We start from the raw sequence: 23,769 nt of genomic DNA, 5'->3' as shown, positions 1-23,769 counted from the left end.
GGTAGCTAAATGGAGGCAGACCTGGCAATAACAAATTTATTGTGCATTTTAAGACTGAAGCTAATACAGCCACAGAAACACATGATCACAGAATATTCTGAGTTAGAAGGGATCATCAGCATTTAGCTCCAGATCCTCTGAACGGGGAACAACTCTGCCTGGTTGCTATAAAACCAGATAGGTACCAAAGGAGATCTACAAAACATTGATTTTTCAGATTCATTAACTAAAAATACTTATATAGATTCTGTTGTGAGATTGTTGCTTTTAATGGATTATAGAAGAATGTATTGTAAAAGACTAAATTTGTTCTTTGTCTTGTTATTTATTAACTTATGCATTTTAACCATTCAGAGCTGTATCTCAAGTTTCATATTAAGGATAAATGTTTTGTGGTATCTTTTTGCTTGCTTTTTTCTGCTTGATGGTTAGACTTTAGTGGTAGTTCAGAAATGTCAGCTGGACATAGAGCCTGCACTGGCTCTGAAGAGGCTGCTGAAACTGGACTGTGTGTTGATATCACCCTGTCAGAACTATTATCTTATAGAAAATTGGCATCCATAATTTATAATAGCCTATCCTTTTTGTAGAAACTTCTGAGTCAGTGTTTCAGTTGGAGAATATCACTGAAGTATTTTTTGTAGTTTTAACTTGTTTCATTTTTTTTCCAAATTAGTTGTAGTGATGCTTAGTAGTGTAGATCATGTTTGCATTTTTTATGTGAGAATGTATTTTTTGTTTGTGGTAACTGCTGTCCTCTGAAAAGCATGTGAAACTTTTCATGAATACATTTCTTTTATTACACATAGACTAAAACACAGTGTATGACATTCAGTGTAAGAACAGACATTGAACTTTCAACTGTGAGGAAATTTTTAGTATCTGAAATGGTGATGAGCAGCTAAAATCTTAGAAGTTTGCATGAATCAGCAAACATACCTGCAAATGGAAAACCACTCATCAGTCAGAGCCATGCTTTCCTTTCATATTTTTGGTATTTTCATATTCTAAAATTTTATTATGCCAGATTTCTTGAATTACTTTTATGGAAAAAAGACCTGTTTTATATGCAGTGTAGAATGTTGTATTCATTATGAAGCTTTTTCTCCTTAACAAAAAACAAAACAAAACAAAAAACCATAGGAAAAGAAAAGAGAGAAGTTTATGGGAACTAGTTTTCTCCTGGCAAAAGTCCATTTTAAGAAGCTAAAGAAGTTTTAGTATCACTAAAACAGCATTTGACAAATTCACAGCCAGGTGAACGTACCCAGGATACAGTCTAGTGTCTCTCTTGCTGTTTTGTCAGTGGTGGTTTGCCCTTCCCCTTCCTGCCCTGTGCTGTGGGATGTTGCTCCGTGCCAGACTGGGTTGCTCCTGCATTAGGTGCTGAGGAGGTGAAGCAGAGCAGAAGGACAGTGCTACCAGCCTGGGCCTGGTTCCTGGGGCAAGGCCAGGGAACGCTCTGGGGTTGGCAGAACCTTGCACCTTCTTGCTAACCACATGGGGTCTTAAATGGACGTTTTGGATTTGGAAAGTCACTTGACTGTATAAGGGAGAAGGTGCTTGGAATTTGAGTCTTGGCCAGGGTAATTGTGGAAGTGAGCTGTGTCAGTCTAGTGTCTGTCTTCACTTGGCTTTTCCCTGTGGTCCATGTGTAAATTTCCGAAACTAGAGGTTGCTTTTATTAATGGGTGTGGTTAACAGCTTTTGCATTGTACTTTTTGAAGTATTAAGCATTGACTGCTTCCGTATTTCTCTTTGAAAGCATTGAAAGAGAACAGTTCAGAGGTGGTTCAGCCTTTTCTGATGGGCTGTGGAACAAAAGAACCAAAGATCACTCAGCTGTGTCTAGCAGCCATACAGAGGCTCATGTCTCATGAAGTTGTTTCAGAGGTAAGATCGATCTTTATACAAAGCCAGAAATATTTCAGAGTGAAAAATATAGACCTCAAACGGAAGGTGAATGAATTGTTTTAGGAGGCTCTTTATATTATAATGAACATAGTCCACAAAATATTTTACTTATATCTATTTTTCAGTAATTTAAAAGAAAACCTTTTACATTACTAAATAAAAAGGTGAGGCAATATTAGTAACCTCTAGAAGGAAATCCATGAAAATTGAAACCAGCTCATTTAGTTCACATTGTTCTACTGCGGTAACTGAACATGTAATGAACCTTGTGCATCCACAAATATACTCTGTGCAATAACATTATTGTGCTTTTGTTACATTTTATTTTTAACAATAAGGTAAAATGGATGCACATTTTCTGCAGCAGTAGATGTCATGATAGTGTGTTAGGAAGCTGATGAAAATAATGTTGTTAAAATACACCTTCAGTTGTGCTTGCATAATGTAAAATTACACTAATTTTACATTAGTGAATTCTGAGGATAAAATATATTTTTACTGTGTCTTCCATATTTCCAAATAAAAAATTAAGTACAGGTTTTAATTTGTACTACATATTAAGACATTTCTGTTGTCACTTCTTCAAAGTGAGTTTGGGAAGCTTATGACAATGAAATTTGCCTTATAATGAATTCTCATTTTAGTGCTGTGGTATAGACAAACAGGCACATTCAGTTGTGATATGTCTTTATGACAGTGATATTCTTACATATGTACACAATATACCAGTACATGAATATTGTAATACGTGACAAAAAAATATTTCTTTGTAGGCTGCAGCCGGAAACATTATCAATATGCTTTGGCAGTTGATGGAGAACAGCCTTGAAGAACTTAAATTGCTCCAAACAGTTCTTGTACTTTTAACAACCAATACAGTTGTGCATGATGAAGCACTGTCCAAGGTAAGAATTTGTGGTATCAGCTATTGAATTTGAAATATCCAAGAGGAAAGATGGAGAATTTTCACATATGAAGCATATGAAAACAATGAACAAGGAGGGGACTTCCTTGATTCTGTTGTGTCCCTATTGTCGTTATGGCTAGACTCTGAAAACAGGATTTCTTTTAGCTTCCTTTTCCATGTGTTTTGTAATTCCTCCACAATAATGCATTTTGGACTAGATTGAAATTTGAAATAAAAACACTGAGCTAATGCCTATCCTTCTCATGTGTTAAATTTGTTGTAGTTTTGAATTGGAATCAGAGCACATAACACAGTGTACACTCTCACTAACAGAGAAAATGTTAAAAGAAGCTGCTTTCCACTCTGCCTTAAATCTCTTGAAAACCGTTCAGTTATTGCTCTTTTTTTGCCAACTTAAGGTCATAGTTTTAAACATGAAACATTTTGGATATTATGTCTCAACTAGGACAAAAAATAAGGCCTCAGTCCATTTAATTTAAATGTTAAGATACTTCTCTTTGAAGATGCAACATTGTTTACCATCAGTGAATTGTGGAACTTCTTTGTAAGTTTCTCTTCTAGATTACATTGTACAAAATTTGTTTCAGCCAGACACTTATTGCACATTCATGTTTCAGTCAAGTTGCTGTACTTGACATTTTAAACTAATGTGGTGATACCATCAGAGTGGAGCCCACAAATCATAGACATGAAGAAGAGGCAAAAGAAAATTCTGAATCTGGTATGGCTCACAGCATGTAATACTACAGCAGGGTTGAGGTTCTTGAAAGTGCCAGAACACAGTATATGGACAGAAGAACAAGAAACACAGGTTTCACTACATATGCAGATGTTAATTTTCAAAATTCATTATAAAACAGGTAAGTATTAAGCTATGAGTCGGAGGTAATTACAAAATCCAGTGGGAAAAGGTATTCAGGTCATTGCCAGCACAATGACACGTTGAACTGCACATCTTAGGAATAGTAGCAGTCAAGGCAACAAGATTATGAAAGTGTTGTGATTCAGTGTGGGAGGAGGAATGACATTTTAGCTTTGGATTTGACTGACCTTTCTGTGATTAACCTTACAATCCTAATGTTCTTTTGACATAATATTCATACAAGTTGTTCTGTGTGATGATTACTATGTATTCTCTGTATGATTACAGCAATTTTATTGGCACATTGTAATGTGTTCAGTTAAATGCCACTTTTTGATTGCCTTTGGGGAGGGTTACTAAAGAGTTTTTTGGCTAGAGTAATCCATAAAATGTATTCTGGTTCTTCAAATTTAATTTTTTTTTCTTTTTTTTTTGGACAACCTTTTGACAAACTGTAGAGAAAGCCTTCCACAATCCATCAGCCTTGACTCTTAGCTGAAAGATGAAATGTATTATTGTAACATGATGTTTTTTCTGTTGTTTTTTTTCCTTTCAGGCTATTGTACTTTGCTTTCGATTGCACTTCACAAAAGATAATATCACAAATAACACTGCAGCAGCTACAGTGCGGCAGGTGGTGACTGTCGTGTTTGAGAGAGTGGTTGCTGAAGATGAGCGATACAAAGGTGGGCATGCTGCTTACTCAGCTTGCTGTTATTTACCTGCTTTTTTGACACATATCAGATGTTTCTCTTTCAGATAACAAAGTAATAAAATGTCTATAGATGCTATAAAAAAGTCACAGACATCATTAATTTTAACTGTCTTTTATACACTTATTTGTATTTAAAGGAGATGAAATCTTTCAGCAATTTGTCAGTCCAATTCAGTGCAGCAATATATAAAACCTAGATTTTGTTTTTTTCAAGCTGTGAGAACTGGTCTTCAGGTTAGTACTGTAAAGGGATTTGAGGTGAGGACATCATTTATGGTGTAGGTACAATAGATTACTGAGTGGGAAATATATGGTAGTAGTAGTTTTGAGGAGAGCATTGGAAAGCAGTGCTTGGTATTGATGATCTTTGGTAGTCAATCTAATGTTTGTTTCTATAGACATGATAAGTTGGAGAAGAATTGCCTGGCCATTCTTATAGGATATTCCTGTAGGAACACTTAATGGATACTTGATTTTTAACAGCTCCTTTGTTCACAAAACTTTGTTTTGTTTTGTTTTTTTTTTTTTTTGCACAGATGCTGTTGACCAGCCAGCTGCAGTTCAAGGGAATAGTAATAGAAGATCTGTCAGTACACTGAAGCCATGTGCTAAGGATGCATATATGCTTTTTCAGGTAGTTGGGGAGTATATTTATGTATTTGCAGTTAAGATTGGGTACTTCTACGTCTCTTTAAAAATTTTCAAGAATTTGCTATTTTTGCAGATTTGCGTGTTGACAATGTCCTTAACCAGAGCCTTGGGCTTTCTTATGCTATTTATTCTAATTGGTGATGATATGCTCTATCACAGGGGAATGATGGAAAAATGATTCCAAGTGGCCTTGGAAAATGTTCTACTATAAGTCTTAAACAATAGCTAAGCATACATGTCTGCCTTAAATTCAAGATTCTTATTTCTCTGAGCCTGTGGTGGGTTTACCCTGACTGGGCTCTCAAATGCCCACCAAGCTACTCTACCACTCCCTGTCCCAGCTGGATGGGGAGAGAAAATAAGATGGAAAACAATAGGTTGAGATAAGGAAGTTTGTTAAGGCAAAAGCAAAAGTTTGCATGTGTATGAGCAAAGTGCATCAGCAAGCAATGTTCAGCCACTTCCTGGGAGCTTCAGAATATATGGTGGTTGCTCCAAAAGGCAAACATTGTAATGATTGCCTCCCTTTCTCTCCCATTTCTTAGGTTCTATAACTGAGGTATGAAATATCTTTTTGGTTAATTTGGGGTGACATTTTTTGTCTTCTCACAGGATCTTGCTCAGCCCCTTAGTTGTAGTGGGGGGAAATCTTGAGAGGCAGCACTGAGGCTGTGCCATTGCTATTCAGATGTAGCCGAAGCAGTGGTGTGTTAGCAGCACCTTTCTAGCTACCAATGCAAAGCTCAGCACTGTAAGGGCTGCTGTGAAGAAAATTAACTCCCTCTCAGCCAGACCCAATACAGAGCAAAATGCTGCAACTGTAGTTCAGTCCTGTGTCTTGTGGTTGATATTGGACATTGAAGGCAAGTGTGTAATGAAAAGGAGTAGTTGCATTCATCACAACAATAAAAATCTTCTTGACTTAGCAAAATCACTGGTCTTGGGATATTTTTGAGGGTAGGAATAAATACATATACTGCAAGGATACCAGCAAAGTTTGAAATGTCTTTTCTATGCTTTATAATTTATGTTAAGAAAGTATTTAAAGAAAAATTATGTTGAAGTCAGAAAATTACCTGCAGAAGAGGAGAGCATGTAGGTTCCATTATGAACTCGGGGAAACTTTCTTGGTACAGTACTGTACAGAGAATGTTAATGTTACTGTGTTTCTTTCTAAGGATCTGTGTCAGTTAGTTAATGCTGATGCTCCCTACTGGCTCGTGGGTATGACAGAAATGACACGGACATTTGGCCTTGAACTTCTGGAGTCGGTCCTCAACGACTTTCCACAAGTGTTTTTACAAGTGAGTAGTTTTTGGACAGAAAACAGGAAGACTTTTACTCACATAGGTAGTAAAATATACACTTCATTAAATCCTCTTTAATTTAACAAGAATATTGTTTTCTTGAAGGACTTGTAGCTTTTACATATTGGTGTGGGGGGGGGTTAACAGAAAAATTCCCTGTGCTTTATGAATGTTTTTCTATTCCCAAACACTTTATCTATGTTTATTCATTTTGTAATGCTGCTTGTTTTACTCTGTTTCACTTTTGGTTTTGCTGTTTATATCTCCTCTGAAAATGCATTTTCTTATCTTGCCTGATTTATGACAGCTCTGTAACTAAATTTGTGGAATTGTTATTTCTACAAAAACATTAACCTCACTCCACTTGTAAAGTAAGAGTCAAGACTGTGAATTGCATCTATCTACTGAATATAAATGCACCATGATCCTGCAGTAATGTGTTTTACTAGCTGACAATCGGTAGATTAAAGAAATTTATCTATTTGTAAGTGATATATTAGCAGCCTATTTCAACCTGCAAAATACAAGAAGGGTGCATGGCATGAACCTTGTCATTTCATGGGTTTTTGTAGCTTTACAATGATGTCTGCAGTTCTGCCTTTTCTTTTCCTGATTGTAGTTTGTACCAAGATTTGCATGATTTCAGACTGCTTGATCATAACTACAAATGTAAATAAGATGCATAATCAGAGCTGCTGGTAGCAATTAAGGAATATCTGCATATAACTTTTTCTATTTTCTTTTTCAGCATCAGGAATTCAGTTTTCTTCTTAAAGAGAGGGTATGCCCTCTTGTTATAAAGCTCTTCTCCCCAAATATCAAATTCAGGCAAGGTTCCACCACCTCATCTTCCCCAGCACCAGTGGAAAAACCATATTTTCCCATCTGTATGCGTTTGCTGCGAGTAGTTTCTGTTTTGATTAAACAGTTTTACAGCTTGCTGGTAAGAATATGCTCAAATTTTCTTCATGCAATCCTGTTTTTCTATGTATATACCAGTGCTGTGATCAGTAGTAGTAATGATTAGTTCTTGGTAACTGTTGATGTATACTGAGGGAAGAAAAGGCGAAATGCTCTTTTCCTCATACGTTTATTTATTTTTACATGTAAACTGTACATTCTAAATGTACATTTTTGTTAAACATGGACTTGTATGAATTTCATAGTGGATTACTTGTCATCTTTTCTCTATTTAACTGCCTTTCAGGTTCTGGGGACCTTTCGATTGTTCTGCCTCGCTTTAGATAATGATGATTACTGTGCCTTGTTAATTCTTTCTAAGAGGCTTTTGACTTGAGTTGCTAAAGCTGTTGACAGAATGTGGATAAAAACACATGTTCAGTTGTTCTTACGTCCTGAGTTTTGGGTATTTGCTAAAAAAGATATTTTTCATTTGTCTACTGTAGCAAATGTATGACCTTTATTGCAATGTCTGTGAGGAATTTAGCTCCTTCAGTACAATTGCATATGTGATTTTACCTTGTCAAAAATGTTATATTTTTATATAATTCTGAGTAAATACTCATTCCAGGGATTTTTTTAGGTTCTGTACAAAACTTGCTGTGACAAGATTCCTGAGATGGAAGTTCTTTTGAGAAAATATTTTGTAGGAGCTTTTTATTTTTATTGATTATTATAAATTTATATATTTTAGGTAACAGAGTGTGAAATCTTTCTGTCATTGCTGGTTAAATTTCTGGATGCTGACAAACCACAGTGGCTACGAGCTGTTGCAGTAGAATCTATTCACAGGCTTTGTGTGCAGCCTCAGCTATTAAGGTATTAAATATATTGGCTTTTGCTTTTACACAAAGTTTAAGATATATTTTTATTATTTTTCTCTAATGGAAGATGCTTCCTAAAACATTGCAAATGTATAGAAACTTAAATGCAATAAGCTTTTCATGATAATTTTGTGTAATGCATTAGGTAATGCTTATTATCCAGAAAGGGCTGAATTACACAGACATATTTGAGTATGTCTGTGTCTTAGCAGTGTCAAAGGAGCATTTACCTAAAAAAAAATAAATTATTGTTTACCTAAATAGTTGTTAAAATATTCTTTTAGTCCCTGATTTGTCAAATGCTTTCTGTTTTGTAAAATACCTTCTAGGTCTTTTTGTCAGTCGTATGATATGAAGCAACATTCCACTAAAGTTTTCCGTGATATTGTGAATGCACTGGGGTCCTTTATCCAGTCTCTATTTCTTGTACCAAGCACAGGGAACACATCAGCAACACCGAACCAAACTGGTAAATCTTTATTGTCACTTCATTATTGTCCCATCATTTTCTTGTAATAATGAATTCTGTTTTGATTCAGCTCTGGTACAGCTCTGTACTTCTGTGTTTATTTTTGTGAAAAGCTAGCTTGAGATGAACTAGTGTTCTCAGCTCTGGTACAACAGATGATTTTATCTACCTGGGGGGTTTGTGGGGAAGGCAGAGACCCCAGTCAGCAGAGCAGTGCTCCTGCCTTGATTCCTGTTTCCGCAGTGACCCAGGTTCTTGTTTCACAACTTTTCAGAGGGAGATTCCAAAGGAGTTAGTTCTGATTGACTATAAAAATGTGTCTGCTTTCAGTCTCCTTGTGTGGGGATGTCATTTATGGCAGTGCACAATTTAAGTAGTAAGAAGGTGTGTGTGGGAGGCAATCACTAATTCTTCTGGATGTGCAAGGCCAGAACTGGAGTTGAGGGAGCCAAGAGGCACCATGAAAGATGTGTATTTTACAAATGATCTCTGTCTTTTTTGTAAGCTGTAATCATACACATGTTGAAAAGACTTGATTGTCTTTTCTTGCAGTCAGGCTTTTGGCATTTCACTAGGTATATTTGTATTTTAATAAGAAGAAATGGTTATCCTGTTAATGCCCTTGCAAGCATTTATGTCCCAAGTTAAGGCTCTTTGCTTCTTCTTGTTGTTTTGGAAGCAGTCCTCACCCACAAGCAACATAAAAAAATTTCGTCAGGGTGTCTTTTGATATGCCTTCTTAAAAGAGATAAAAGCCAGATAATAAATGTAATTATTGTCTATCATATCTACTACTACTACTGGAAAAGTTTGGGTTTAGACTCACACCTTTTAGTGTTCACTCATGAAATTGGAATCCCATGCTGGAGGGAGCAGTGATAGCATGAGAAAATTTGTGTCAGTGTCTATTGTTCAGTAGCTGTCTATATAGCAGCTGATAGAGTATTTCTATTAGTATTATTTCTAGGTTAGCTTAATTGTCTTAAATTAAATCAGAGGAACACTTTTCACCATGTAACATGCACATATGAGAAGCCATTCTGTAATACTCATTCTGAAAACCTGAATTTTGCCTCAAGTGAAACAGCAGTGCAGTAGGGTCATGCCTCTAGTGCTGTTGCTATTTCTCTGGATAATTATTTCCAGTTTGTTTTCTCTTTTCTTTTTCACTTCTTCTTTCTGTCTGAATGCTTCTCATGTCACTTGCTCATTCATTTCTTTTTCTACCTTTTTTCCTCCTGTGGCCATATCTGACATGCAAAGAGCAGATCAATGCAATGTAATTCTCAAACTGAGTCTCTTGATTATAACAACAGTCCTCTCATAGAAGGCTGTGTTTTGGAATCGTAGAATAGCTTGTGTTGGAAGAGACCTTCAGGGTTATCTAGTTCCAGCCCCCTGTCCATGTGCAGGGATACCTTCCAACAGACTAAGTTGCTCGAAGCCTTATCCAATCTGGTTTTGGACATTTACACTCCTTATACACTTGATTTTTGAGCCTCAGTCTTGCAACGGGCTACCTGTTTCATAGGAGTTGGAAGCTGCATCTGCTGAAGTTCTGTGTCACTTTTATTATACTAGGCAATGTTTACCACCCACTTTAATGAGTTAGATTAATAAAAAAATAGTTGCATATGTCTGACTACACAATGGAATCATAGAAAATGACACCAGTGTAACTGTGTTTGGTTAACCATGTGTTTAGCAGCATGATTTTTTTGTTTCAGTCTGTTAAGCGTTACTGTGTACATAAGCTTCTGTGTATTCATATTGCCTAAGTTAGGAGTTTGCTGCCTAAATTAGTAGCTTACTGTTCACATATTAAAAGCAAGCCCACCAAAATGGCAGTGAGTTACACTGAGTTGCCGTCCTGGGGACTCTGTTCTCTCTCCCCATTGTCTCTTCAGAGAGAATCTGAACTCGTGGGACCTATTCTTAGTAAGTAGAGATGTCCTTCTCTATGAAGGAAGTGTATATATACAGACTTCCTTGTTCTTTTAGCTACTTTTTTTTTGGCTTCCTCAGCTGGAATCAAAATTTGTCCCTTCCTAGCTGTTGGTTGGCACATTGTCACCTCTTCCCTGATGGGGTTTGTTTTATTTTGCCTTGGCATGGAACAGATTCAAATGCTGCCATTGTCTTAGATTTTCTTCTTGTGGTTTTTGCATTTCTGAAATCTTGGAAGCTTGTTATTAAAATGATTAAACTTTCTAGCTACTGACTTCTTGATACAACTGTGTAAATAATCCTTAACTTTCAAGTATCTAACTCTTCACTAAAACAATACATTGTTTCATCAAGACTGTGTAAGTTTGATTCATTCCCAGAATGTTATTAATGTTTCTGTACCTTTCACAGAAACATTACATTCTGACTGGACATTAGGCAGTTGGCATCAATGAACTGCACAAAAGATTATGTTTTAGACAGCAGAGGGAGCTCAGAAATAGTTTCTTATGTTATTGTTGATTTTTGTTATTGAACTGGGTGTCTTCAGATTAATCCTCGTGTCTCAAAAATTAAATGTAGAAAAAGGAAAAGGATGTTTGTTGATCACAACAAATTGGTTGATTTTCTCACATTGTTTTTGTGACAGGAAGCAATGCATCAGGGAATACTGGCTCAGCACAAACAAACCCAGGAGTGCTTGGAATGGGTGGAGGTGCGACTGTATTACCTGCCTTTGAGTACAGAGGCACTTGGATACCCATCCTGAATGTAACAGTACAAGGCAGTGCCAAAGCTACATAGTGAGTACCTCTAGCTTTTTGAAAATGTATGTAACAAGTATGGTTATTTTGAATTTGATGATGTAAGGATTTTTACTAGTGAATATTGAGGTTTTTGTTTCACTGGTGTTGAAGTCTATTAGGAATTTTCTCTTTGTTGGTGCCATGAGGTGTTCTGGTCTTTTTGCCGTTTTTTTCTGCATGCCCTGGATTCTCATTGGAATGTCCCCTATGGTTTTAGCATCAGTTGGATTTTGTTTTCCTACCATATTACCTGTACTAACTCTTCACTTTTAGGCTTCCCTGTAGTATAGAACAATTTTGGAAAACCTGTTGCTGCATTTTCTAATGGCAAACGTGAGGGGCATTAAGCAAACAGGACATCAGTGGGAGTGAAAAGTGTCTTTCTCACACCAGCTTTACTGTATTTACAGTTTTAATTGAGCAGGATATTGTGGTAGATACTGGTCTGGTTGTCATTTCAAACAATATATTGACCTATATAGCAAGGCTAGATTCTGAATGCTCCTTAGAATGGCAAATTATTTTGTCATGACTTTGTGCAATGGAGATGGTGTTCTCAGTTTAAAGCTGCAAATACTACGTTACTTTTTTACATAGTGCAATTTTTTTTCATGTCAGTCATGACCATCGAAGGGCAAGCACTTCCAAACCTGGCGTGGCAATGAGGCTGCTGTTCCAGCACAGTGACGTTTTAATTGCATGCTTTACAGCAGTGAATCATGTAGACATATCCTCTTTGTACAAATAACTTCCATTGTTTACCTGTGCATGTAGGTGATGAGTATTTGGCCATGTAATACCTAGCTATGGACAGGCTTTTCTAGTCATGTGGACTCAAAGATAATGATAATAGAATGTCTGGCTTGTCCTCAGATTGTTATAACTATGCTCACACTGTCATGATTTCCTGATGTATTTCCTCTGTTGTTCCTAGATACTTATATTCTTCTGAATAAGTTCTGTTGCAGTTGCTTTAAGTAAAATAATAATACAAGTAGAATTATTAACGATGCTTGCTCATATGTGTTACTGTAATTTTAGAAATAATTTTTGTAGATCTGTACTAAGCGTTTGTACTCTTTTGGTTGCTGTCTTATTTAGTTATTCATTTACTCTTTTACTTCATGACTTAAAGGTTTAAAGATTTTTTCTTGAGTTGCAATGAATCTTGAAGGATGATTGTATTTGAGGCCTGTTTGTACTTAGCATTCATTTGGAATCTTGTTTTTTATTATTGTTTTTAAAAACAGTAATAGTGGTATTGCTACACACTTGTCATGTTTTCAATTTTTTTTAGTTTGGAGATGCTGGACAAAGTTGAGCCACCTACAATTCCTGAGGGCTATGCAATGTCAGTGGCATTTCACTGTTTGCTGGATCTTGTCCGTGGTATCACTACCATGATCGAAGGAGAGTTGGGAGAGGCAGAAACTGTCATTCAAGCCACAACAGAGGCAGCTTCATTACCAGCACAGTCTTCAGAGCAAGATTTGCAGTCTGTTTCTGACCAATCAGAGAAAGAACTAGGTATTTGAAAATGCAAACACTGTGAAATACAACAGTTTTACCTAAAGCAGATTTTAAAATGTCATGCTTTTTGCTTAAATTTATTGCTTCTTATTTACATATAGAAACTTTCTGTGAAGTGTGATTTTTTTTTTTTTTTAATGGAACAGCAATTCCATTTAAAACAATACTTGACTTAGCATTAAGCCAAAAGCAGAACACCAAGATCTAAGGTCACAAGAGACAGAAATGGAGTTATGACCACGTTGAAAGAAAAATATATTTCTAGTAGCAAGATAAAAGGAATGTTTTAATGGATAAACTTTTAGTAAGAATGCATTATATAGAGAAGGGCGTCTTTAGAAGCAGAACTGGTGTGAAGTGAGGATTGTCTCTGTGGAACATATGAGTCTGTACAGGGGTGTCTGTATGTACAGAAAGACTTGTGTTTGAGCAGTGAGTTTTGCCCCGGGAAGCCAAGGCAGTACAGCTGAAGTGTGAGCCAAGGCACTGGGGGTGCCAAATGCACAGGGGGAAGCAGAGGGCTTCATCCCCGGCACTGCCTCGGGAGAGGGGCGCTCTCCGTGGTGCTGTGGGGCAGGGAGGGAGGTGCACAGGGCTGGGCAGCTGCCCCCTTGGCTGGGCCAGTACCTTTTTCCTCTTAAATAAAAGAAACAAAAACGTTACGGAGAATTATAGATCCCACGGGAGAGGATTTTTACTTCACTGCAAAATTTCAGTGAGTTTCTTATCCCATAATTTTGCATTTCTGAATGTTTATTTTTACAGAAAAAGATCAAAAATGGTTATATATACCATAGTAAGTTGGATTTTGATGGGGTTTTTAATGCTATTTAGAAGAGGCATTACCAGGTGAATTTTTTTTTACCTCAGAAATGTTACCTTAAATGCAAGCTGTTTGAATAATACTGGTGTAAGTGTGTTTCTGTGTGCACATATATGTGGCTGTGTAAACATGCATACAGAAACATACTTCAAAAAAAGCCATAGTAAGCATTTTGTTTATGATACAGTTGAAAGTTATTAAGGAAACCACTGTGCTTCTGCTATTAAAAAGTTTATATATTTCTTTTAAGTCAGCAGAGCTGTCTGGGAAGAAATGGTGAACGCTTGTTGGTGTGGTCTTCTGGCTGCTCTATCCCTTCTACTTGATGCAAGGTATCTGGTCTTTCATTTCTCTTGATTTTTCTAAGTTGATATTCCAAGTTATATTTTGAACTGACTTTTGATACTAGACAAATTGACAATTGTGAGCATAAGTGCTGTTCATGGCATCTGAGCAGTCAGGTTTGTGGCTTAGACTGAGTGGCTAAATGACACAGAAGTCTAACATAAACCTTTAATGTATTTCAATACAGAACAGTTAACTGCATTTTCAAAGAGTTGCATTTAAACTATTTCAATTATCTTTATTTCTTTTTACTTTGCTTGCATGTTGAAGTGATTCCAGGTCCTGATTACTGCAAGTAAGAGACTAAGTAATGTCTTGGTACTTGTTAGTACTATCTTATCTTTAAAGTGGAAAAGCTTTTTACGAGGAAATGACTGTGGTAAATTAATTGACTCTTTCAAAGGGCCTTTTGTAATCAAACACCATTTTCTGAAATTAGTTTAAAATTTCTTCTCATAATATCATTACCAAGTCACTGAAAAGTAAAGTTCAATTTTGTAGGAAGTGGTTCTGAAGACCTTTGTTGATTGGTTATGCTCGTTCTTCAATATTTATACTGTCAATGGGTTTAAAGTATATGTTCTTATGGCTTTCAGTTTTGGTTAGCTGCCTGCCTCTGTGTTCTGTATTAATTCTTGCTGAACAATGTGTACTCTTTCAGCACTGATGAAGCTGCCACTGAAAATATTCTAAAAGCAGAATTGACCATGGCTGCACTTTGTGGAAGACTGGGCCTTGTAACATCAAGAGATGCCTTTATCACTGCCATTTGCAAAGGATCTTTGCCTCCTCACTATGCCCTTACTGTATTAAACAGCACAACTGCAGCTTTGTCCAGCAAATGTAAATATATACATTTTTCTTAATTCTGTTTCTTTGTTTTGTCCTATAAACCCAATTTTTTTTGGGATGTGGTTCCAAAGATATGCAACTGTAGTATTTGACTATATTAAAGTAAGTTAGAATCCTCAGACAGCACCTAGATCACCTGCTTTCCAGAACTGGTTAGTTTTGCAGCATTTGCTTACTGTCCGGTTTATCTCGGCTGTTTGAGGGGCCTGGAAGGCCCGGGGAGGCCTTGGGGCAGCCCGCGTATCGAAGGACGAGAAGAGGCTTCAGTTCTTCTTTCTGGTTTTATGTTTATTAATTGTTTATCTAAAAGATGTTCTTTCAGCCACCAGAGATCTGCTCAGCAGTCAGCCATGGGCACACTGTCTCTGCCCTCCGGGGCAGGCACCTATCTTTATACCCATTGTGACGTATACAATATTTATCATTTTTCCCCAATACCATCTATTCTTATAACTCGGTGTACTCTCAGCAATAACCAATCCAAAGGTGCCACCGTGGCCAAAGAAGATGGAGGAGAAGAGGAAGAAGAAGAAGGACAGGACACACCCCAATTCCTCCATCTTACTCCTCTAAACCCCCCTGTACATAAATCCTAAACCCTGTGTCTCACTCTCTAATTAACTAATCCCTTCACCATTCACCCGGTGAAGCCCTCATCCTTGTCGTCTCCTGTGTAGGGTTAAAGTCCAGCTACCAGACACTTCTGGCAACATTCCAGGAGTCCCGAGCCCCCCCAGGGTCTCGGTGGCTCAGCATCTCAGGACTGAGATCTTGAGATCCGACAGCTTACTATCATTCTGATCAACCTAAAATTTCTTGAAAGATTCACAGATGTCAAAAGTTCAAATTCTGAGATCTGTCTACCATTGTAAAGATCTGCTAGGATGTGTAATTAAGGCATTCAAAATCTGAAGAGGTCTCTGGGCAACTTGGATTCTAAAGCTTTGGCTAGAACATCCTGCATTTGTGATGTACTACAGTCTTATCTACAATTGTCTGGTGATGGTAATGCTTATGCATAAATGAAAGATCTAAGTTCTGGGCTCTCTATAGCCTACAAAAAGCTGAATTGATGCATCCCACATCTTGAGAGAATGTTGTAATTCATAATATATGCTGGTTTAGGATGTACTCTGTTTCTAACTTTGAAAGTGAATTACTACTTACTGAGAAAAGCAACTACCTGAAAAATATACAGATGCATCTAACATTAGAGCTCCTAAAATAAAACAAAAATATCTTACACTGGAAACAAGGACCAGCACCTTTACTTCAGTCCAGTGTACCAGCTAAGTGTATTATTAGATTGTAAGTCTGTTAAGAACTTAAGAACACATGACTGAACTACGCAGATACCTATAAAAACAAAGAAGGAAACCTCAGTTATTTTGTGTAGGTTGCTCTTCTTTTTACAATTGAGTTATAAAATGGGTGGCCTGGAGTCCCATATTGAAAAAATATCATGATACAGCATCAATGGCACTGTCATTTTCTGAGTGTACTGATACAGTGGTAGCACACAGTGATACCATTTACACACAATTACCATAAAAAACTGAGTTGAGACAGTCTGATGCTCATATCTTAAGCATAAACATTTCAGTCTTGACATAAAATGTATGAATGTATCACAAACAATGTCTAATAGTTAGAAACAGGGAGTAATTGCAAGATCTTTAAAACTCTAGGGCAATGACACTGTAATCTAAATACAACCAAAGGTCTCAAAGTGAGGTATGCTAAAGCTAACACTGTAAAGAAATTTTGTGGAGTCTGTTTGCCAGAAGGTAGTTCTTACTACAAGTAAATACTGGATTTTAAATTTAGGGGTTTTTTTCCTTCTCTTTTCAATTTCCCTCCAGCATATTCCATTCAGGGACAGAATGTTCAAATGATTAGTCCCTCAAGTGAGTCTCACCAGCAAGTTGTCGCAGTAGGGCAACCCTTAGCTCTTCAGCCACAGGGAACAGTTATGGTAAGTACAACTTGTAAGTGATCTTACTTTGCTTAACTACTTCTTTCTGCATCTCAGTGTGTCTCAAAACCAGGCTACAGATGCACAGCATTCTTACAAATAATGGTGAGCTGGTCTATTGTCCTTATGCTTTCATTTGGAACAGTCCTGGGCAGTAAAGTTATCTAATTGCAAAGAATTCTTATTCTTGTTTTTTTCTGACTTCTAGCTCTGAAGTTCTTATCCATTCCACTTGGAAAACTCTAATCTTAGCTATTTTATGTGCCTGTGTGTGAAAGTTCATTTAAGATAGACTGATTTTTGTGGAGTTGATGCAATTAAGCTGGAGTACTTGAACTTGTGTCTGATAACAATGTGAAACTGGGAGGAGAGGGCAGTGATCAAATCAGAGAGTCACAGGATGGTTTGGGATGGAAAGGATCTTAAAGATCATCTCGTTCCAACCCACTTGCCATGTGCAGGGACACCTTCCACTAGACCAGCTTGCACAAAGCCCCATCCAGCCTGGTCTTGAACACTGCCAGGGATGGGGAATTGAATATTTCCCTGGGCAACCTGTTCCAGTGACTCACCAGCCTCAAAGCAGAGATTTCTTTCCTGATACTGAAACCTGTTCTCTTTCAATTTGAAGCCATTCCCTCTTGTCCTGTCACTACATGCTCTTGTAAATAGTCTTGTCCTGTTTTTCCTGGAAGTTCCTTTCAGGTACCGGAAGGCTGCAATTAGGTCATCCCTAAGCCTTCTCTTCTCCACGCTGAACAATCCTGATTCTCCCAGCCTTTCCTCATAGGAGGGGTGTTTTACCCCTCTGAACATCTTGGTGGGCCTCCAACAGATCAATGTCCTTCCAGTGTTGGGGACTGCAGAGCTGGATGCTGCACTCAAGTGCTCATATTCAGCTTCACCAAGATAAGGCTGGGAGAAGAAGGAGAAATACTGAACTACTTCTCTAAAAAAATATATTTCAGTAGTGCAAACAAAATGTAATTTTAAAGCACTTCAGTAAAAATTGGAAGTTTGCTAGAAACACTATCATTATGAATAATAAAAATTGGATGGCTGTTTGGTTGTTTTTTTTTTTTTTTAGCTGACATCAAAAAATATCCAGTGTATGAGGACATTACTCAACCTAGCTCACTTCCATGGAGCTGTTCTTGGTACATCATGGCAACTTGTCCTGGCTACCCTTCAGGTAATATTTCCTGTGAGGAAATATTTATGCCTTGCTGTTATGCCTTGGTGTTTTGCTGTAATTTGGTTTTCGATTGCTCAGTGAGCAATAGAAGAAGCTTTCAGTCTTCTCATGGTGTTCTGTGAATTGCCTTGAATAAGTACTGTAGCATTTCTCTTGAGTTCTTTTTGGTGGCTAGCTTGAGTACAATGCTAATTTCTTCTCTGCCTGAAAAATGATCCTTTTGTATTTTTCAGCATCTTGTGTGGATTCTGGGACTGAAGCCTAGTGTTGGGGGTGCATTAAAACCTGGGAGAGCTGTGGAAGGGCCAAGCACAGTAAGCATGATTGTTTGTTTTGCAGTTAATGATTATATATTTTATATATATATTATATATATATATATATATATATTTCTGTTGCAATCTGTAAGACATATTTCTGGCTTTTATTCAAGGTTCTGACTACAGCGGTTATGACTGATCTGCCATCTATATCCAGTATGATTTCAAAGCTTTTTGAAAACTCACAGTAAGAAACCTTATCTTGTAATTAAAATAATATGTGTATATCAAACTTGACAGTGTTTTGATAGCAGTTATTTTTCAGGTACCTTGACGATGTGTCTTTACATCACTTAATAAATGCCCTTTGCTCCTTGTCCCTGGAAGCCATGGATATGGCCTATGGAAACAATAAGGTATAAAAAAGTTGTTTATTTTTTTAGATGTTTTTATGAAACAGGCAGAAGACTTGTATATTTATTCTTTAATTAAGTATTCCTAATACTAAAACCAGTAATACCTTTGATGCTCTGGATTAAAACATAAAATATGAACCAGAGAAGCCTTGTTTTTAATGGTTCATACAATTACTACATTCTCTGAACATCCTCACTGCGTTCCTGTGCTTTTTAAGGAATGTCATGTGTTTCCATTAATAAGGTTGTGGGTGGATGAAACTTTTAAAAGCCCATGTAATTTCAGAGGTTAGGGATGCTAAGTAGCACAGTATGTTCTGTGAGATGCTCATTTTCATTTCAATTTTCTCTTACAATGTACTTCAGAGAAAGCCTGACAGTTAGGTATTTTAAAACCTGATAAGTCGTATTTATTTGGGAAATCATAGTTAATAATCATGTCGGCTTCAGTAAACAACCTTTATCCCAGAAAGGTTGAAGACCCTGTGGTTGGGTAAGATTGAATATATATTCTCCTAATCATATCTTATCCCAGAGGAGAGTTTCTGAAAGCTTGTCCTTAATCTGTTACACTAGAGATAATTAAGGCAGAGAACATGTTTTATAATATTTTGCTATTACAGCAACAAAGAATTAATTTAATAAGCAAACTTTGTGTTTAAAAGCAGTTGAAAATTAGAGTAAAAAATCAGCAGAAATGGGAAGAGATAATGATTTCAGTGCAACAGTCATTTTGACTATATGTTGATCTTTAAAAAAAGTAAAATTGAATGAAGCTTATGACAAGTATTTGCAGATAGGTTTAATGAATGGGAAATTTATCATACTCCTGCAAAGAATTTATAGAGCAAATGAAAGATAAATAATTAGGGTATTATGAAATGAAATATTCCAGATTTTTTCACATATATATAATTTAAGAGTTGCCTGGGGAGAGGCTGTTGTGCTGGGCAGTCACGTTACAAGGCCGGTGGGAGGGCGGGCTGTGCGAGGCGAGCCCGTAGGGACCGTCCGTGCTGGTTTTTGTCAGCCTGCTGCCCCCGTGTGGCCGCCCTGCGGCACCGCGCCTTAGAAATGAGCCCAGCAAAACGCCTTATGGCAGCTGCCTCAGTCACCTGCTCCCATTCCCTTTCGTTAAGGAACCATCACTTTTTGCTGTTGCTAAATTACTGGAAACGGGACTGGTTAACATGCGCAGGATTGAGATTCTTTGGAGACCTCTGACCGGTCATCTTCTGGAGGTAACGAATGGCTTTTATCACTTGTACTGGAATTTAGTTTGTATTAATGAAAATCTCGTGGAAATATGTTGTTAATGTGTAATTTTAAAAAATCTAAATTATATAATTATATATTTTACTTCAGGCACTTTATTATTGCAACTTGAATGCATTATGGTTTGGATTTAAAAGTGAATTTATTATATTTAAATTACAATATTTTATATCTCTTGGTAACTTTCTCTTTATGGTGCTGTCGCTCTTTATATGTTTTTGACACAGCAGTGTCTAAAAAGATCAAGTAATTATACTTCACATATTTGTTCTAATTAAGGTAGCACAAATTTACTATTTAGCGCAAATTTACTATTTCACACATTACAAATATTTAGGATGATTCTGAGACAGAATTTTCCTAGAATTGAAGCCAGGAGATTTATTTAGAAAGGGTTGTTTATTTGTTTGGTTTTTTAATATTTAAGCTAACTTCTGATTGCGTTCTTTAAGAGAATACTGTTCAAGTATAAAAATATTACAATCCTGTTGCAATTTTTTTAGTATTTTAATTTCAACATGAAAAATATACTTTATGAAGGAAAAAAACCTTACGTTTTGAATTGAAAACTCAAAACAGGTGATTGAATGTAACTGTAGTTTTAATTCTCCACACAAGTACATAGGAGAATGAAATGTAAGAAAAGGGTTTGTTTTAGAGTGGGTAAAGGAGAAGGCTTTTCTTCCTCGTAATTCAGAATGTATCAGATACTTCCTTAGCACCAGTGCATTGTTTCAACCAGTATCAAGGATTGGCCATATCTTTTTATGGAAGCCACATTTTGCTTTATCTAGAAGAAAAAAAATAGATACTTCTGGGTTTAAAGACTTAAAGCACAGGCATCTCTTTCTCTTGGTTATTTTTTGCCCTGCAGAACAATAAGGTTCACCATCCACATCTTGAGACTCTCTTCATCTAGGGAGCAGTCTGTTTCAGTCTGTTACCTTTGCAGTGCAGATAATCTGCCACTGTTCTGTAGGAAATACAGAGTCTTCCATTTTCTTTCAAAGTGTACTGCCTTATTTCCTTTTAAACCTAAGTTGTTGAGGTACAGTAAGGAAGGAGGAAACATCAGCTATGATTCAATTAAACACAACCTGAGGGAATAGCTTGTTCCCTGGTTCTGGAACTGGTCATCTGGACAGAATCAGAGCATGAAGTTCTTCTAATTTACTCTTTTTATTTTATATAAAATTTTTAAAATATAATTTAATCAGTAGAGTGGTTATTTCTTGTCCACATTTTTAAATGTTAAGCTGTCTCTTTTACATTGTTCACCTTTTCAGTTTGGCTAGTGGTTGAGAGGAGAATGGTCCACCAATAAAAGGCACCAGCCTTCTTTATGAGACTGCCTTGGACTTGACTCTGGGTTCTCACACCATCAGAGCTAGGGCTGGAAGGGGGGATGGGAATGATTATGGAGTGGTCAATGAAACTGTACACTTCCCATATTAGTGTGAGGGTAATGTATTAGATACAGCACAGTTCATACAAGCTATCTAAGAAATGAAGATGCACAATGTTTGTAATTTTTATATTCTTAAAAAGCAATTAGAAAAGTTTTTAGGTTTAGAGAACTTAGAGAAAAAGAGAAATGAAAATACGCATTTGAAACTCAAGTTTAAAGATGCTCACTATTGCTTTGTCAAGTTTTTAAAATAAAGGGAGTGTGAGGTTTATTTTATCTTCAATATGTAGTTACTTTTTGTATTTGAGAATATGGAAGACTCTTTCTTTGTTGGCTACTGTCATTTTCCTCACTTGATTATGTTAAGCAGTGTGTGAAAATTCCTATTTTGTAGCTTTATGTTAAGTTAAACCTGAGATTCTTAGGCATTGGTTGAAGGGTTGTTTGGTGCTTTTTAATGAATCATTATCAGAATTAGCAGTTAGTTTATTCATTTTGGAAAATTTATTTACTTGAATTATATATGTAATTTTCATTATGTTTCCTTCTGTGTCTTTCACTGCTTCCTATTGCTTCCTTATTCAGAAGGTATGTCTATCCAAAAGATAAATTTCTTTTTTTACTCTGAAGCCAAATTTTACCATTTAGAGATCTATTGTATTATTCTTATACTATTGTATGTACGTTCTAATATAATTAAAATACCAGTTTTTAATGTATTATATATGTTGGTTAAATAAAAGTGTCTTTAAACAAAACATTGGTGTGTTTTCAGGTCTGTCAGCATCCCAACTCCAGAATGAGAGAATGGGGAGCAGAGGCTTTAACTTCTCTCATTAAAGCAGGACTGACATTCAGACATGATCCTCCATTATCTCAAAACCAGGTAAAGTAATTTTAAAAGCAGATGCTTTCCCCCTTCATTCTTAAAGCAGCTTTGCTATTGAGTATATACAGTCATTGACTGTAACACTCAGATGTAACGATTGTGGACCACCACATGCATTCTAATGAACTGTTCTCTTTCATTTTTCAAATACCTAACTAAGAGTGATGCTTGCATATTATGTCCATTTCTTAGAACAAATTGTGGGTCACCCCCATGAGTGCAAAGCAATTACAAAATGTTTAGTAGTATATGTGATTCTGTGGCAGGTAGAAAATGTGTTTTTGCCTAACCTTCTCAATTACAGCAGTTCAATCCATGATTAATGAAATATTCTAATATTTTTACTGATAGTCACTGGATGTTTTTCCATGGTCTCTTGAGGAAGCTGAGTGTAGCCCTGCTGAGTAAACATAAAGTTGCATGACACTTTTTATGCAACTGTAGTAGCATCTGTAGCTGCTTCCTGAGGAACCTGGAGAACAGGAGTCAGGAAGGTAGATTTTCTGCAAAGACCCTTTATGGTCTGAATTTGAGCATTTAGTGAGTGAGCTACTGAGTTATTTCAATGAATCTTTAATTTGTACTGGAGATTTTCACTCATACATAAAAATACTTAAGAATCAGTTAAATGTTAGCATCCTTAATATGCTTTACTGTTTACTTTTAGAGACTGCAGTTGCTGTTATTGAATCCACTAAAGGAGCTGTCAAACATTAGTCATCCTGATATCAGGATCAAGCAGTTGGAGTGTGTGCTACAGATTTTACAGAGTCAGGGTGACAGCCTAGGACCTGGTTGGCCATTGGTGCTTGGAGTCATGGGGGCAATCCAAAGTGATCAGGGGTAAGTGGTGGAAATAAAATTTTAAACTCATGTAAGGTAAGAACAGTAGAAAAAATTCTGCTTGTATTTTTGTACTTTAATAGCCACTTCAATAATCATAGTTTCAATGTGATTTTCGGCTTGTGAAAAAATTTACTCAACAAAAGTACACTTTTTAATTCTTCTTGAAGCACTGTTTATTTTACTGAATTAATCTTCCAAATGACCAGAATATTATTCCACTCTACCTTCTCCTGTAGTCAGCATGCAGTATATACTCAGTGTGCCATTTCATTTGATCTTGACCATCTGGGGGACGCATCTCTCTGATGCTTGCTGATACTTCTGTGTGAATCAGCTCTTGCTCAGTTAATCTATTGTTTCTTTTTCTTCTTAAATCTTCTAGTAGTCTCTAGTGTGTGTTTTCTTCTGATAGCTCTCTCTTTTTCTTGAAGCCTTCCTACCTAAATGGTTGCTGGTAGCAGAAGGATGGAAGATTATTTACTGGCTGTGGGCGAATCCCTTGACTTAGACAATTGACTCTGTTGCCAGCAGAGGTGGACTTGGTTCTCTGCTCACAAGGCAAAGTGAGAGAT

The 23,769-nt window shown here is 36.7% G+C and overlaps 1 protein-coding gene across 3 annotated transcripts in view; it reads left to right on the top strand.

The window, feature by feature from the left end:
• MON2 (MON2 homolog, regulator of endosome-to-Golgi trafficking) overlaps positions 1 to 23,769 on the top strand; it is a 65,688-nt gene that overhangs the window by 15,417 nt on the left and 26,502 nt on the right. For all 3 annotated transcript variants that reach the window (XM_005480551.4, XM_005480549.4, XM_074539807.1), the window contains 20 exons: positions 1,766 to 1,893; positions 2,688 to 2,819; positions 4,261 to 4,390; positions 4,956 to 5,053; positions 6,249 to 6,374; positions 7,126 to 7,320; positions 8,032 to 8,156; positions 8,491 to 8,630; positions 11,227 to 11,380; positions 12,681 to 12,910; positions 13,987 to 14,068; positions 14,743 to 14,924; positions 16,796 to 16,908; positions 17,996 to 18,100; positions 18,337 to 18,417; positions 18,537 to 18,610; positions 18,689 to 18,779; positions 19,919 to 20,020; positions 22,238 to 22,348; positions 23,019 to 23,194. In XM_005480551.4, coding sequence (XP_005480608.1) covers positions 1,766 to 1,893; positions 2,688 to 2,819; positions 4,261 to 4,390; positions 4,956 to 5,053; positions 6,249 to 6,374; positions 7,126 to 7,320; positions 8,032 to 8,156; positions 8,491 to 8,630; positions 11,227 to 11,380; positions 12,681 to 12,910; positions 13,987 to 14,068; positions 14,743 to 14,924; positions 16,796 to 16,908; positions 17,996 to 18,100; positions 18,337 to 18,417; positions 18,537 to 18,610; positions 18,689 to 18,779; positions 19,919 to 20,020; positions 22,238 to 22,348; positions 23,019 to 23,194 — 2,575 coding nt within the window. The remainder of the gene's footprint in view (positions 1 to 1,765; positions 1,894 to 2,687; positions 2,820 to 4,260; positions 4,391 to 4,955; positions 5,054 to 6,248; positions 6,375 to 7,125; positions 7,321 to 8,031; positions 8,157 to 8,490; positions 8,631 to 11,226; positions 11,381 to 12,680; positions 12,911 to 13,986; positions 14,069 to 14,742; positions 14,925 to 16,795; positions 16,909 to 17,995; positions 18,101 to 18,336; positions 18,418 to 18,536; positions 18,611 to 18,688; positions 18,780 to 19,918; positions 20,021 to 22,237; positions 22,349 to 23,018; positions 23,195 to 23,769) is intronic.

The sequence above is a fragment of the Zonotrichia albicollis genome, chromosome 4 (assembly GCF_047830755.1).
Source record: "Zonotrichia albicollis isolate bZonAlb1 chromosome 4, bZonAlb1.hap1, whole genome shotgun sequence".
NCBI classification, from domain to species: Eukaryota; Metazoa; Chordata; class Aves; order Passeriformes; family Passerellidae; genus Zonotrichia; species Zonotrichia albicollis.
The sequence above is the reverse complement of the archived record's forward strand: the minus strand, read 5'-3'. Positions and strand labels throughout refer to the sequence as shown.